Genomic DNA, 15,888 nt, shown 5'->3' with positions numbered 1-15,888 from the left:
TTAAGATTTTTATGGCAATTTATCATCATTATGTCTATATTGAATATTGGCCTAACTAAATATGTGATATAATAGTATGAGGACAATGGGAAAGAGGTGGGTAAAAGGAAATAAGAGTGTTAGGGGACTGCAGAAGCCCAAAGATTATTTAATATCCTGATGCCGTCAAGGCTTGTCTTTTTTTCTCTGTCTCACCCAAACTTTCTTCAACTACCATAGCTTGGTATGGGCTGGGGACCTAAGTTTAGGAGAAAAAGGTAATCTGCCACTTGTGTGCTGTTGTTCAAAATTTCTCCCTGCTTTTTTAGATTGGGAGTGTCCCATGTTGGAAGAAAACTTGCTATGTAAGAATTCCACTCTTTTGGACACCAGTAAAGCAGTACCGATACAGAAGGCACTACAGTTTTCAAACCTCTCTGCAGTTTTAGGTAAGTTTCACATTCTTTTTCCTCATATCACAAGAGGAAACCCTTGTCTATATTGGAAAAGCAAAGTACTTTTTCTTTTGAATGATTTCTAAGCTAAATTCATTGATTAGGATTACCTTTGGCTACACATCGTATCTGACTAATAGTAAGTAGCTTAAGTACATATGGGTTTACTTTCTTAAAACATTTATTTTGAATTTTAGACTTGAAGAAAAGTTGCAAAAGTAATACTAAGGGTTCCCATATACCTCCCATCCAGCTTTCTGAAATATTATCTTATACAATCGTAATACAATGGTGATAATCAGGAAATTAACATTGGTATTAAACTGTTAACTAAACTACAGATCTTATTCACGTTTCACCAGTTTTTCCACTAACGTCTTTTCTTCTGTTTCAGGATCCTATCTAGGATCCTACATTGAATTAGATTATTTCTCCCTTAGTCTACTGAGATATGTGACAGATCCTCAGTGTTTGTCTTTCATAAGCTTGATACTTTTGAAGATTACTGATCAGTTATTTTGTAGAATGTCCCTCAGTTTGAATTTGTCTAGTGTTTTCTCATGATAGGAAAGAGATTATGCAATTTTTGATAAGAACACCACAGAAATGATGTATTAAGGAATTCTTAATGTCAGTACATATATCTTCTTATTGGTGATGTTAAACTTCACTTAATTAAGGTGTTATCTGCTGGTTTTCTCCACTGTAAAGTTACTAGTTTCCCTCTGTAGTTAATAAATACCTAGAAAAAGATAGTTTGAGACTCCGTAAGTCCTGTTTCTCCTCAAACTTTCATTAACTGATATTACCATTCATCAGAAGAACTTGATTGCCACAGTTCTTACTGTGGTGTTCATCTCATGGTGATTTTCTTTTTTTTTTATTATCTTTATTGGAGTATAATTGCTTTACAATGGTGTGTTAGTTTCTGCTTTATAACAAAGTGAATCAGTTATACATATACATATGTTGCCATATCTCTTCCCTCTTATGTCTCCCTCCCTCACACCCTCCCTATCCCACCCCTCCACGCGGTCACAAAGCACCAAGCTGATCTCCCTGTGCTATGCGGCTGCTTCCCACTAGCTATCTACCTTACGTTTGGTAGTGTATATATGTCCATGCCTCTCTCTCACTTTGTCACAGCTTACATTTCCCCCTCCCCATATCCTCAAGTCCATTCTCTAGTAGGTTTGTGTCTTTATTCCTGTCCTACCCCTAGTTTCTTCATGACATTTTTTTTTCTTAGATTCCATATATATGTGTTAGCATACGGTATTTGTCTTTCTCTTTCTGAGTTACTTCACTCTGTATGACACACTCTAGGTCCATCCAGCTCACTACAAATAACTCAATTTCCTTTCTTTTTATGGCTGAGTAATATTCCATTGTGTATATGTGCCACATCTTCTTTATCCATTGGTCCAATGATGGACACTTAGGTTGTTTCCATCTCCTGGGTATTGTAAATAGAGCTTCAATGAACATTTTGGTACATGACTCTTTTTGAATTATGGTTTTCTCAGGGTATATGCCCAGTAGTGGGATTGCTGGGTCATATGGTAGTTCTGTTTTTAGTTTTTAAGGAACCTCCATACTGTTCTCCATAGTGGCTGTATCAATTTACATTCCCACCAACAGTGCAACAGGGTTCCCTTTTCTCCACACCCTCTCCAGCATTTATTGTTTCTAGATTTTTTGATGATGGCCATTCTGACTGGTGTGAGGTGATATCTCATTGTAGTTTTGATTTGCATTTCTCTAATGATTAATGATGTTGAGCATTCCTTCATGTGTTTGTTGGCAGTCTGTATATCTTCTTTGGAGAAATGTCTGTTTAGGTCTTCTGCCCATTTTTGGATTGGGTTGTTTGTTTTTTTGATATTGAGCTGCGTGAGCTGCTTGTAAATTTTGGAGATTAATCCTTTGTCAGTTGCTTCATTTGCAAATATTTTCTCCCATTCTGAGGATTGTCTTTTGGTCTTGTTTATGGTTTCCTTTGCTGTGCAAAAACTTTGAAGTTTCATTAGGTCCCATTTGTTTATTTTTGGTTTTATTTCCATTTCTCTACAAGGTGGGTCAAAAAGGATCTTGCTGTGATTTATGTCATAGAGTGTTCTGCCTATGTTTTCCTCTAAGAGTTTGATAGTTTCTGGCCTTACATTTAGGTCTTTAATCCATTTTGAGCTTATTTTTGTGTATGGTGTTAGGGAGTGTTCTAATCTCATACTTTTACCTGTACCTGTCCAGTTTTCCCAGCACCACTTATTAAAGAGGCAGTCCTTTTTCCACTGTACATTCCTGCCTCCTTTATCAAAGATAAGGTGACCATATGTGCTTGGTTTATCTCTGGGCTTTCTATCCTGTTCCATTGATCTATATTTCTGTTTTTGTACCAGTACCATACTGTCTTGATTACTGTAGCTTTGTAGTATAGTCTGAAGTCAGGGAGCCTGATTCCTCCAGCTCTGTTTTTCGTTCTCAAGATTGCTTTGGCTATTCGGGGTCTTTTGTGTTTCCATACAAGTTGTGAAATCTTTTGTTCTAGTTCTGTGAAGAATGCCAGTGGTAGTTTGATAGGGATTGCACTGAATCTGTAGATTGCTTTGGGTAGTATAGTCATTTTCACAATGTTGATTCTTCCAATTCAAGAACATGGTATATCTCTCCATCTATTTGTATTATCTTTAATTTCTTTCATCAGTGTCTTATAATTTTCTGCATACAGGTCTTTTGTCTCCTTAGGTAGGTTCATTCCTAGGTATTTGATTCTTTTTGTTGCAATAGTAAATGGGAGTGTTTTCTTGATTTCACATTCAGATTTTTAATCATTAGTGTATAGGAATGCCACAGATTTCTGTGCATTAATTTTGTATCCTGCTACTTTACCAAATTGATTGATTAGCTCTAGTAGTTTTCTGGTAGCATCTTTAGGATTCTCTGTGTATAGTATCATGTCATCTGCAAACAGTGACAGCTTTACTTCTTCTTTTCTGATTTGGATTCCTTTATTTCCCTTTCTTCTCTGATTGCTGTGGCTAAAACTTCCAAAACTATGTTGAATAAGAGTGGTGAGAGTGGGCAACCTTGTCTTGTTCCTGATCTTAGTGGAAATGCTTTCAGTTTTTCACCATTGAGGATGATGCTGGCTGTGGGTTTGTCATATATGGCCTTTATTATGTTGAGGAAAGTTCCCACTATTCCTTCTTTCTGCCGGGTTTTTATCATAAATGGGTGTTGAATTTTGTTGAAAGCTTTCTCTGCATCTATTGAGATGATAATATGGTTTTTCTCCTTCAATTTGTTAATATGGTGTATCATGTTCATTGATTTGCGTATATTGAAGAATCCTTGCATTCCTGGAATAAACCCCACTTATCATGGTGTATGATCCTTTTAATGTGCTGTTGGATTCTGTTTGCTGGTATTTTGTTGAGGATTTTTGCATCTATGTTCATCAGTGACATTGGCCTGTAGTTTTGTTTCTTTGTGACATCCTTGTCGGGTTTTAGTATCAGGGTGATGGTGGCCTTGTAGAATGAGTTTGGGAGTGTTCCTCCCTCTGCTATATTTTGGAAGAGTTTGAGAAGGATAGGTGTTAGCTCTTCTCTAAAGGTTTGATAGAATAGGCCTGTGAAGCCATCTGGTCCTCGGCTTTTGTTTGTTGGAAGGTTTTTAATCACCATTTCAATTTCAGTGCGTGTGATTGGTCTGTTCATATTTTCTATTTCTTCCTGGTTCAGTCTTGGCAGGTTGTGCATTTCTAAGAATTTGTCCATTTCTTCCAGGTTGTCCATTTTATTGGCATAGAGTTGCTTGTAGTAATCTCTCCTGAGCCTTTGTACTTCTGCAGTGTCAGTTGTTACTTGTTCTTTTTCATTTCTAATTCTATTGATTTGTGTCTTCTCCCTTTTTTCTTGATGAGTCTGGCTAATGGTTTATCAATTTTGTTTATCTTCTCAAAGAACCAGCTTTTAGTTTTATTGATCTTTGCTATTGTTTCCTTCATTTCTTTCTCATTGATTTCTGATGTGATCTTTATGATTTCTTTCCTTCTGCTAACTTTGGGGGTTTTTTGTTTGTCTTTCTCTAATTTCTTTATGTGCAAGGTTAGGTTTTTTATTCGAGATGTTTCCTGTTTCTTAAGATAGGACTGTATTGCTATAAACTTCCCTCTTAGAACTGCTTTTGCTGCATCCCATAGGTTTTGGGTCGTCATGTCTCCATTGTCATTTATTTCTAGGCATTTTTTGATTTCCTCTTTGATTTCTTCAGTGATCACTTCGTTATTAAGTAGTGTATTGTTTAGCCTCCATGTGTTCGTAATTTTTTACAGATCTTTTCCTGTAATTGATATCTAGTCTCATAGCGTTGTGGTTGGAAAAGATACTTGATACAATTTCAATTTTCTTAAATTTACCAAGACTTGATTTGTGACCCAAGATATGATCTATCCTGGAGAATGTTCCATGAGCACTTGAGAAAAATGTGTATTCTGTTGTTTTTGGACGGAATGTCCTATAAATATCAATTAAGTCCATCTTGTTTAATGTATCATTTAAAGCTTGTGTTTCCTTATTTGTTTTCATTTTGGATGATCTATCCATTGTTGAAAGTGGGGCGTTAAAGTCCCCTACTATGAATGTGTTACTGTCAATTTCCCCTTTTATGGCTGTTAGTATTTGCCTTATGTATTGAGGTGCTCCTATGTTGGGTGCATAAATTTATACAATTGTTATATCTTCTTCTTGGATCGATCCCTTGATCATTATGTAGTGTCCTTCTTTGTCTCTTGTAATAGTCTTGATTTTACAGTCTATTTTGTCTGATATGAGAATTGCTACTCCAGCTTTCTGTTGGTTTCCATTTGCATGGAATATCTTTTTCCTTCTCCTCACTTTCAGTCTGTATGTGTCCCTAGGTCTGAAGTGGGTCTCTTGTAGACAGCATATATATTGGTCTTGTTTTTGTATCCATTCGGCCAGTCTGTGTCTTTTGGTGGGAGTATTTAATCTATTTACATTTATGGTAATTATTGATATGTATGTTCCTATTCCCATTTTCTTAATTGTTTTGAGTTTGTTATTGTAGGTCTTTTCCTTCTCTTGTGTTTCTTGCCTAGAGAAGTTCCTTTAGCATTTGTTGTAAAGCTGGTTTTATGGTGCTGAACTCTCTCAGCTTTTGCTTGTCTGTAAAGGTTTTAATTTCTCCATCAAATCTGAATGAGATCCTTGCTTGGTAGAGTAATCTTGGTTGCAGGTTTTTCTCCTTCATCACTTTAAATATGTCCTGCCAGTCCCTTCTGGCTTGCAGAGTTTCTGCTGAAAGATCAGCTGTTAACCTTATGGGGATTCCCTTGTGTGTTATTTGTTGTTTTTCCCTTGCTGCTTTTAATATGTTTTCTTTGTGTTTAATTTTTGACAGTTTGATTAATATGTGTCTTGATGTGTTTCTCCTTGGATTTATCCTGTATGGGACTCTCTGTGCTTCCTGGACTTGATTAACTATTTCCTTTCCCATATTATGGAAGTTTTCAACTATAATCTCTCCAGATATTTTCTCCGTCCCTTTCTTTTTCTCTTCTTCTTCTGGGACCCCTAGAATTCGAATGTTGGTGCGTTTAATGTTGTCCCAGAGGTCTCTGAGACTGTCCTCAGTTCTTTTCATTCTTTTTTCTGCTCTGCAGTAGTTATTTCCACTATTTTATCTTTCAGGTCTCTTATCCGTTCTTCTGCCTCAGTTATTCTGCTATTGATCCCTTCTAGAGTATTTTTCATTTCATTTATTGTGTTGTTAATTGTTGCTTGTTTCCTCTTTAGTTCTTCTAGGTCCTTGTTAAATGTTTCTTGCATTTTCTGTATTCTATTTCCAAGATTTTGGATCATCTTTACTATCATTATTTTGAATTCTTTTTCAGGTAGACTGCCTATTTCCTCTTCATTTGTTAGGTCTGATGGGTTTTTATTTTGCTCCTTCATCTGCTGTGTGTTTCCCTGTCTTCTCATTTTGCTTATCTTACTGTGTTTGGGGTCTCCTTTTTGCAGGCTGCAGGTTTGTATTTGTTTTTGGTGTCTGTCCCCAGTGGCTAAAGTTGGTTCAGAGGGTTGTGTAGGCTTCCTGGTTGAGGGGAATAGTGCCTGTGTTCTGGTGGATGAGGCTGGATCTTGTCTTCCTGGTGGGCAGGTCCACTTCTGGTGGTGTGTTTTGGGGTGTCTGTGGCCTTATGATGATTTTAGGCAGCCTCTCTGCTAATGGGTGGGGTTGTGTTCCTGTCTTGCTAGTTGTTTGGCATAGGGTGTCCAGCATTGTAGCTTGCTGGTCGTTGAGTGAAGCTGGGTGTTGGTGTTGAGATGGAGATCTCTGAGAGATTTTCGCCATTTGATATTATGTGGAGCTGGGAGGTCTCTTGTGGACCAGTGTCCCGAAGTTGGCTCTCCCACGTCAGAGGCACAGCACTGACTCCTGGCTGGAGCACCAAGAGTCTTTCATCCACACGGCTCAGAATAAATGGGAGAAAAATAAATGGGAAAGAAAGAAAGAAAGAAAGAAAGAGGATAAAATAAAATAGAGTAAGATAAAATAAATTTATTAAAATAAAAATTAATTATTAAGAAAAAGTTTTTTTAAAAAGTAAAAAACAAAAAATGGACGGACAGAACCCTGTGACAAATGGTGAAAGCAAAGCTATACAGACAAAATCTCACACAGAAGCAGGCACATACACACTCACAAAAAGAGGAAAAGGGGAAAAAATAATAAATCTTGCTCTCAAAGTCCACTTCCTCAATTTGGGATGATTTGGTGTCTATTCATGTATTCCACAGGTGCAGGTACATGAAGTTGATTGTGGAGATTTAATCCACTGCTATTGAGGCTGCTGGAAGAAATTTCCCTTTCTCTTCTTTGTTCGCACAGCTCCTGGGGTTCAGCTTTGGATTTGGCCCCGCCTCTGCATGTAGGTCGCTGGAGGGTGTCTGTTCTTCACTCAGACAGGACGGGGTTAAAGGAGCCGCTGATTCGGGGGCTCTGGCTCACTCAGTCCTGGCGGAGGGTGGGGTACAGATGCGGGGTGAGCCTGCAGTGGCAGAGGCCAGCGTGACGTTGCAGCAGCCTGAGGCGTGCCGTGCGTTCTCCCGGGGAAGTTGTCCCTGGATCACGGGACCCTGGCAGTGGCGGGCTGCACAGGCTTCCGGGAGGGGAGGTGTGGATAGTGACCTGCACTCGCACACAGGCTTCTTGGTGGCGGCAGCAGCAGCCTTAGCGTCTCATGCCTGTCTCTGGGGTCCGCGCTGATAGCCGCGGCTCGCGCCCAGTCTCTGGACCTCCTTTAAGCAGTGCTCTTAATCCCCTCTCCTCACGCACCAGGAAACAAAGAGGGAAGAAAAAGTCTCTTGCCTCTTCGGCAGGTGCAAACTTTTTCCCAGACTCCCTCCCGGCTACCTGTGGCGCACTAACCCCTTCAGGCTGTGTTCACGCCCCAGTCCTCTCCCTGCGCCCCAGTCCTCTCCCTGCGCTCTGACCGTAGCCTGACTCAGCTCCCAGCCCCCGCCCACCCCAGCAGGTGAGCAGACAAGCCTCTAGGGCTGGTGAGTGCCTGTTGGCACCGATCCTCTGTGCGGGAATCTCTCCGCTTTGCCCTCCGCACCCCTGTTGCTTATCTGCTGTTCTGATTGGGTGATTTCTATTATTCTATCTTCCAGATCACTTATTTGTTCTACTGTGTCATTTAGTTTGCTATTCATTGCTTCTAGATTGGTTTTTATCTTGGTAATTGAATTGTCCACTTTTGATTGGTTCATTTTTATAATTTCCAGTTCCTTGTTACAGTGATCTACATTTCTATCAATAATCTTTCTTAATTATGTTAGCCTTTTTATTACCACCTTTTTGAGTTCAAGGTCTAGTAGACTGGTGAGCTCAGTTTCATTGTTTTTTTCTTACAGAGGATCATTGTTCTTTTAATTCAGAGTAGTTCCTCTGACTTTTCATTTTACTTAACTTTGTCTCTATTAATTTAAGAGAAACAGTTACCTACTATGGTCTTGAAAGGGTGTTTTTATGTGGGAGCATCCTGGTGCAGGCTGTGTGTGTCCCATGTTTTGGTGCAAAGGCTGGTTTTGGTATAGACCCCAGCCATGTCCTTCCTCAGGTTTTTCTGGCTATTATCCCCTTGATAGGGGGTGTGGTTCATGCTAGAGTATCTAGAGCCTATGCAGAATGTGAGGCAGGGCTTCCTGTCTGCTCAGTGGCTGTCACCACTTTGTCAGAGGCAGGTCTGCTCCCCAGTTGTTGGATTAGAAGCTCTGAGGGTTGGGTCTGATCAGGCTCTGTTGCCCTTGAGTCTGTCCCCTGTCCCAAAGCAAGTGAGGCTTGTTCAGTCACAGAGGACCTGTGTGCCACCTGTGTAGGCATCTGTGATTCTGCTCAGCAGCTGCTTAAGTTCGCATCCCTTTCTCTGTTGTATTTGTCCCAGATATAGTGCAAGGCTCTGGTGTGACATAGGCTGTGGCTGGCGGTCAGGGCATTGTGGATATAGGAAATGAGGTGGCTGTGCTTCCTCCTGAGATCCGGGCTGCCTCTGTAGCAGACCTCTCCCAAGACCTGCCTGCTCCAGATCTACCACTAAGATGTGGTGTGGAATTGGTGGAGCCAGGGCACTCTCACTGGGAGCCGAACCACCGTGTGTTCCTGAGCGTGCTGACAATGGCCTCCACGGCTCCACCCAGATCACACTCCAGGCCCTCTTGGTGGTCTCTGCGTAGCTAGATGGAGCCCTCTCCCAGGGCCTATGTGCTCGAAGTTCAGGGCTTAACCACTGCACACTCTTTTGATGCCACCCTATGCGCACGCTGACAGTACCCACCACAGCTCAACCCGGATCACACCCCAGACAGACCCTGGTCTGTCTCTGGGTAGCTAGATCAAGTCTTTGCCCAGAACCTACACCAGGCTATAGTGTGGAGTGAGTGGGGCTGGGGTACTTGCCCCTTTGGGTTGAGAAGTGACATGAGGTTCTCTTTGCCCTGATTGTTAGCAAGCCAGAATGTGTGTACTCCTTAAGGTAGAGTCTAGGCTTTTTCAGCCCTTCTGTCTGTCTCAGCAGATTTCCCAGCAGGCCAGGGCACTTATCTCCTGTGCACAGGACCCAAGGACTGTGATGTCCAGTTTGGGCTTGACTTGCTTGCTCCCCAGGGCGAGGGTCCACCCATGTGGACCTTTTCTTCCTTACAGATCTCTCCCAGGGGCACAAGTCCTGACCCAGTGCCGTTTTCTTCCATCTCACCTGGTTATGTGGAGATCTGTCTCACAGCTTTGGTTGTATAGGAGTTTTTTCTGCCAGTTTCCAGTTAGTTTTCCATGAGAATTGTTCTACATGTATATGTATTTTTGATGTGTTTGCTATGGGAGGTGAGTTCCACATTCTTTTATTCTGCCATCTTGGTTACCCTCCCCTGAATTATATTTCTAATAGATTGTTTTTTTCCCTTTCTTAGGTACCTCTTCAGAAGACTATCAGAAATGCCATAGGAAAGTGTAAGAACTAACATTTTAAAAGTTGTTGTGCTTTTAAAACTTTGTGTACTAATAGTTATATAGCAAGTATGATTGGTAACCCACAAATTCAGATGTTTGTTTTTTCAATGTTTGTTGAGGACTCACTGTATACCAGAACTGTTCTGATTGCTGGAGGTATATTTGCTAACTATCCATCTGTCTGTCTATCTATCTAATTGCTGTAGTGAACAAAATTGATTAAAAACAAAATCTCTGCCTTCTTTGAGTCCACATTCTAGTTGGAGGAGATGGACAATAAATAAATAAGCAAATAAATTTATACCATGCTATATGGTAATGAATGCTATGGAGAAAAATAAAACAAAATAGGGGACTAGGGAGTATTGGGATAGAGATTTGCTCTTTTAAGTGGTGTGGTCCGAGACTCACCATTGAAAAGGCAGCATTTGAGCAGAGACCTAAAGAAGGAGACAGAGTAAGCTGTGTAACCCATTGGAGAAAAGAGCATTCCAGGTAGAGGGAATAGCTGGAGCCATGCCCTGAGGCAAGAAGGCCTGGGCTTCTGGTGTGAAGTGAGGGAGGAGGAGTGAGGTAAGAGATAAAGTGAGAGAAGAAGCAAGAGGCCAGATCATATAAGGCACTTTAGTCAAATATAAGTGAATTGGAAGGTCTTTGAAGGGTTTAGAAGGATGATATGATATGACTTACGTTTTAAAAGAATCATGCTAGTTGCTGTGTTGAGAATAGACTATGATGAGGCAAGGAATTAGGGAAATTATAGTTAGGAGACTACTGCCCTAATATGGGCAAGAAATATTGGAGTATGGACCAGAGTGGCAAGAGGGGAGATAGTGAGAGGTAGGATTTTGGATATATTTTGAAAGCAGAACTAAGAGGATCCACTGAAGGACTGAGTGGTGAAGTATGAAAGTAGTCAAGGCTAACACCATGGTTTTGGCTTGAGCAACTGGAAGGGTGGAGTTGCCATTTATTAAGATGGGGAAGACTGAGGAGAAACGTATTACCAGGGGCAGATGAGTTTGGCTTAGTGCATATAGACTGAAGGGTAAGGTATGTGAGAGAGACGTTCAAGGAGGTGGTCACATTCTGGATCATGAATACCTTAAGAGCTGATATTTTAATTTTTTCCTGAATATGATGAGAGCCTATGAAAGATTTTCAGTAGGACTGAAAATATAATGATTTTTTTTAACACCTAATCTTGAAAGGTTGAAAGAACTTACACAAAATTCATACAAGTTTAAAAACAAAGTCAGGAGACACCATCACGAAAGTGAAAAGACAGTATACACAATGGGAGAAAATATTTGCAAATCATATATCTAGTAAGGGAATTGTATGCAGAGTATGTAAAGAACTCTTACAACTCAACAATAAAAGGACAAATAACCTGATTTAAAAATGGACAAAGCATCTGAACAGGCATTTCTCCATAGAAGATAAACAAATGGCCAATAAGCACATGAAAAGATACTTAATATCATTATCCATTCCGGAAATGCAAATCAACTTCATTGAGATACCACTTCACACCCACTGGGATGGTTATAATCAAAGAGACAGATAACAAGTATTGTCTTGGATGTGGAGAAGTTGGAACTCTCATACATGGCTGATGAGAATTTTAAATAGCGAAGGTGCTTTAGAAAATAGTTTGGCAGCTCCTTCAAATGTGACCCAGCAATTCAGTCCTAGTTTTGCATACCTAAGAGAAATGAAAACTATGTGTACACAAAAACTTGTACATGAATGTTCACAGCAAGTTTATTCATAACAGCCAAAAAGTAGAAACAATCCAAATATCCATCTACTGATGAATAGATAAAATATGGTATATCTGTAATGGGATGTTATTCAACAGCAAAAAGAAGTGAAATTCTGATATGCACTAAACATGGATGAACCCTGTAAATATTATGCTAACTGAAAGAAGCCAGTCATACAAGACCACATATTTTATGGTTTCATTCATATAAGATAGCAAGAATAGACAAATCTATAGAGACAGAAAGCAGATTAATGATTGCCTAAGACTGGGGGGGTTTGGGAAGAAATGAGAATTGACTGCTAGTGGGTACAGGGTTTCTTTTTGGGGTGATGAAAATGTTCTAAAATTGACTGTGATGGTGGTTGCACAACTCTCTGAATATACTAAAAACCATTTAATTACACACTCTAAATTTGTAAATTATATGGTATGTGAATTATATCAATAAATCTGTTAAAAAAGGCAAAGTTAGGACCAAGCAAACCAAGGAGATATGATTTTTAATAGGCGATATAGATATAACCAGATTTTTTTTTTACCAGAATTAAATGGTAGACAGTACAATGTGGTCTTCTTTGATGAGGATCTATAGTATTGGTACTTTGTGTTGCTGAGTGTGTGGGGGCAAGGACTGATAAACTGCTGAGCAAAAATTTCTGTGGAATTTTTAATTACCCAACCAAAATTCATGCCAATCATCCTACCTCTTCGCAAACATGCATCATATTTCTGTCTTGTGCAATCACTCTTGCAGCAAAGAAGAAGATGGATTAGGAGTGATTAGATTGAAGGGATGACTATTGTGGCATTCCAAGTGAGGCATGATTAGGACCTGAACTTTAGTGGCAAGAATTGCTTAGAAGGAAAACTTGAGAACAATTCAAGAGTGATAATCAACTGTTGTTAATGATTGGATGGTTAAGAGAGGAAGATGGAGTCCATGATGACCCTCAGCCCTCTGACTTAGGAAACAGGATGAATGATGACTCATTCACTACGTGAAGGAACACAAATAGAAAAGCAAGAGTGAGTTGGAGTGACAGGTCTGGAAAACACTGAAATACCTACAGCACTTTGAAGTGGAGATATCTAGCAGGCATTTGTATATCCCAGCCTGGAAAGCAAGGGAAAGGTTCTGGACTGAAAGCATAGTTGTTCCCTTGGGAAAGTGTGCAGAGTGAGAAAAGAATAGTTTTAGTGTGATAGGCTCCTTATAGTTATGCTTGCATCTAAATGATGAGAAATTTCTGAAGAAAAGAAAATCAATGACTGTTATTCTTGGGTGAATTATTCTTCCTTGGTGAACAACAGCGAAAATTCTAAGGCTAAATTATTAAGAAAATATAGCTTTATTGATTTATTTTTTTTAAATAACTGATCTAACCTCCTCACGGGCTTTGATCACCTTTCTCCCCTGTTTAGCAGGAAAATGATGAGTTAAAGTTATTAATGCCATCCAGTTACTTCCAGGTAAAAGTCTCTTTTGGGTAAAAGCTGAGTCTTTCATATTTTCTCCCACTCTATATTCCTGAGGATGATCATACCTCTTGATTTGCCTGGGACAGTCCCAGTGTGTGCCTGCTGTTCTCACATAATCTTTTATAGAGCTTCCTTTTACTCTCAGAAAGGTCCCGGTTTGGACAAATCGTCACCCTAAATATAGGTGTATAGGCCAGAGGTGGGGGAGGGGTGAAGTTGGGTCTTGAGGGTGTCTGGGATCCACAAGTTGTCTCTGAATTTTTACTGATTTGTGCTGCAGGTTTCAAGACTAGTTCATACCTGGGCTGGACTCTACTGATAAAGTCATTGATGAACTTACAGCTGTATTTTGGGCCTGAAGTCCTCCATTGCTGATTTTTCCTCACCTTAGCTTTTATTGCCACCCCAAACCCCTTAAGTCTCATTGAAGTCCTCCATCCAGACTTTGACTTAGTTGCCTTTCTACAACCTTCGTGGTAAACTCACCTAGACACAACAGCCCTATGCCAGGTATTTCGGTTCTAAATCTGACCACCTTCTCTGCATTGCCTTTGGTATGTGGAACCTTGAGAACTAGTTTACAGTATACAGGAATTAAGGGACTCTTAGGAGGGCTGAGGCCTCCTCTCTGCCTGAGTATCCCAAGCTCTTATTTTTATGTTGAGTTTCCTCCTTGTGTGGTTGTTTTCTCCTAGAGTTCTAAACAGGGAGTTTGGCACATGCCCTCTACTTTGGGCTTTCTCTTCACCTCTTCTAATGTCATCATCACACCTATTACCCCCACCTCCAGATTTTGGGCTTGAAGGAGAGAAGTCAGTCCCCATTGTCTAACTGCTTGTTTCCTAAGCCTGTGTCCCCTTTATCTTTCTAATAAACCGTTAGGCTGGAAGGCATAGAGGGGGGATCTATCTTAGGTCACATGAGTTCTTACAGTAAAACTCTGTAATTCATGTAAAACTCTGTGGTTCTGTCTACAAGCTTAATCTATATATGTTAATAGGACCTTGAGGAATGTAGCAGGATGTTAAATGTGCTTTCATGTAGTCTTAGAGTTTGGACAGTGACCTTAATAGATGAGAACAAAATAAAAATGACAATTACCCCATCCCCTATTCTGTGTAGAATCATCTATGTAGAATTTGTAATAAGTGAGATCAAAACCTAATTCTTTCAACATTAGACCATCACCAATCTCTAAGCTATTTAAGAAAAGACAAAGAATGCACTGAGAGGATGAAATGATCAAGAATGTTTCTTTGATAAGAGTTATTGATGTCATATGCAAGGAGAGGAGAAAACTTCTCCCTCACCTCAACACAAGAGAGAAGCTCCCAGAGATCCATTTGGAAAGTTCAACGTGTGTTCCCTGGAATTTGGTTTCTGACTCACACCTGGTAAAGCTAAAAGCAAGAAAGTCTGTTAGATGCTTTGGAATGGCTGATAAAGAGGACACTAGAAATACTTTCAGAGTTTGGCACAGCAAAGATTTGTGCATATTGCCCAGACGTCAGACATAGATCCCACAGAAGGGATCATCTTGAAAGGGATCATGCCAAATACGACTTCCTGGAAAGGACAAAATAAACTTGACTGAAAGAGACTGGAAATTTTACCATCAAATTGAAAAGTTGAGGACATCATAAAGAGCAAGTGAGACAGCCCCAGAGATAGGGAAATCTTATCACCGAACCCTTCAAAATACTTCAGGTTTGGGCTTCCCTGGTGGCACAGTGGTTAAGAATCTGCCTGCCAATGCAGGGGACACAGGTTCGAGCCCTGGTCCAGGAAGATCCCCCATGCCGCGGAGCAACTAGGCCCGTGCGCCACAATTACTGAGCCCGCGCTCTAGAGCCTGCAAGCCACAGCTACTGAAGCCGGCGCACCTAGAGCCCGTGCTCTGCAACAAGAGAAGCCACCGCAGTGAGAGGCCCACGCACCGCAAGTAGCCCCCACTCGCTGCAACTAGAGAAAGCCTGTGCACAGCAACAAAGACCCAACGCAGCCAAAAATAAAATAAATAAATTTATTTTGAAAAAACTACTTCAGGTTTGAAAGAGTCAGCATTTGGTTATCTGTCATGCCCAAAGGGCACCAAGGACATATTAGAATAGTATCAGTTAAGAAAGACCTTTCCTACAGTTCCTTCCTGCTACTCCAATGCCAAAGGATCCTAAAGAGTAGTTAACAAATGGGGAAGGAAAAAGAGCAAGAAATAGAGGAAAAAAACAGTGATGGTTGCTTTCCTTACTGCAGGCTATTAGTCTAAATCAGACCTCAGTTGGGAAAAGGAAGAGGTTTAAGTTGGATAATAAGAGTTTAGTGTTGTGATATTATGCTGGGCTTTTTATTACCTGAAAATGTCTATTGGGCTTCCCTGGTGGCGCAGTGGTTGAGAGTCCGCCTGCCGATGCAGGGGACACGGGTTCGTGCCCCGGTCTGGGAGGATCCCACATGCCGCGGAGCGGCTGGGCCCGTGAGCCGTGGCCGCTGAGCCTGCACATCCGGAGCCTGTGCTCCGCAATGGGAGAGGCCACAACAGTGAGAGGCCCGCGTACCGCAAAAAATAAATAAATAAAATAAAATAAAATAAAAAGGACTACTTATAGGCCAGAGAATACCACAAAAGCAACAGAATACACCTAAAAGGGGCAAGAAAGTACTATTTTGACA

The 15,888-nt window shown here is 40.5% G+C and overlaps 1 protein-coding gene across 1 annotated transcript in view; it reads left to right on the top strand.

Annotated features, from left to right (window-relative positions):
- MEIKIN (meiotic kinetochore factor) overlaps positions 1-15,888 on the top strand; it is a 115,465-nt gene that overhangs the window by 17,773 nt on the left and 81,804 nt on the right. Inside the window, exons 6-7 of the mRNA XM_060146342.1 lie at positions 309-428; positions 9,929-9,968. Of these exons, the coding sequence (XP_060002325.1) occupies positions 309-428; positions 9,929-9,968 (160 nt within the window). The remainder of the gene's footprint in view (positions 1-308; positions 429-9,928; positions 9,969-15,888) is intronic.

The sequence above is a fragment of the Lagenorhynchus albirostris genome, chromosome 3, assembly GCF_949774975.1.
Source record: "Lagenorhynchus albirostris chromosome 3, mLagAlb1.1, whole genome shotgun sequence".
Lineage (NCBI taxonomy): Eukaryota > Metazoa > Chordata > Mammalia > Artiodactyla > Delphinidae > Lagenorhynchus > Lagenorhynchus albirostris.
Note: the sequence above shows the minus strand (reverse complement) of the source record. Positions and strands in the feature narration are given on the sequence as shown.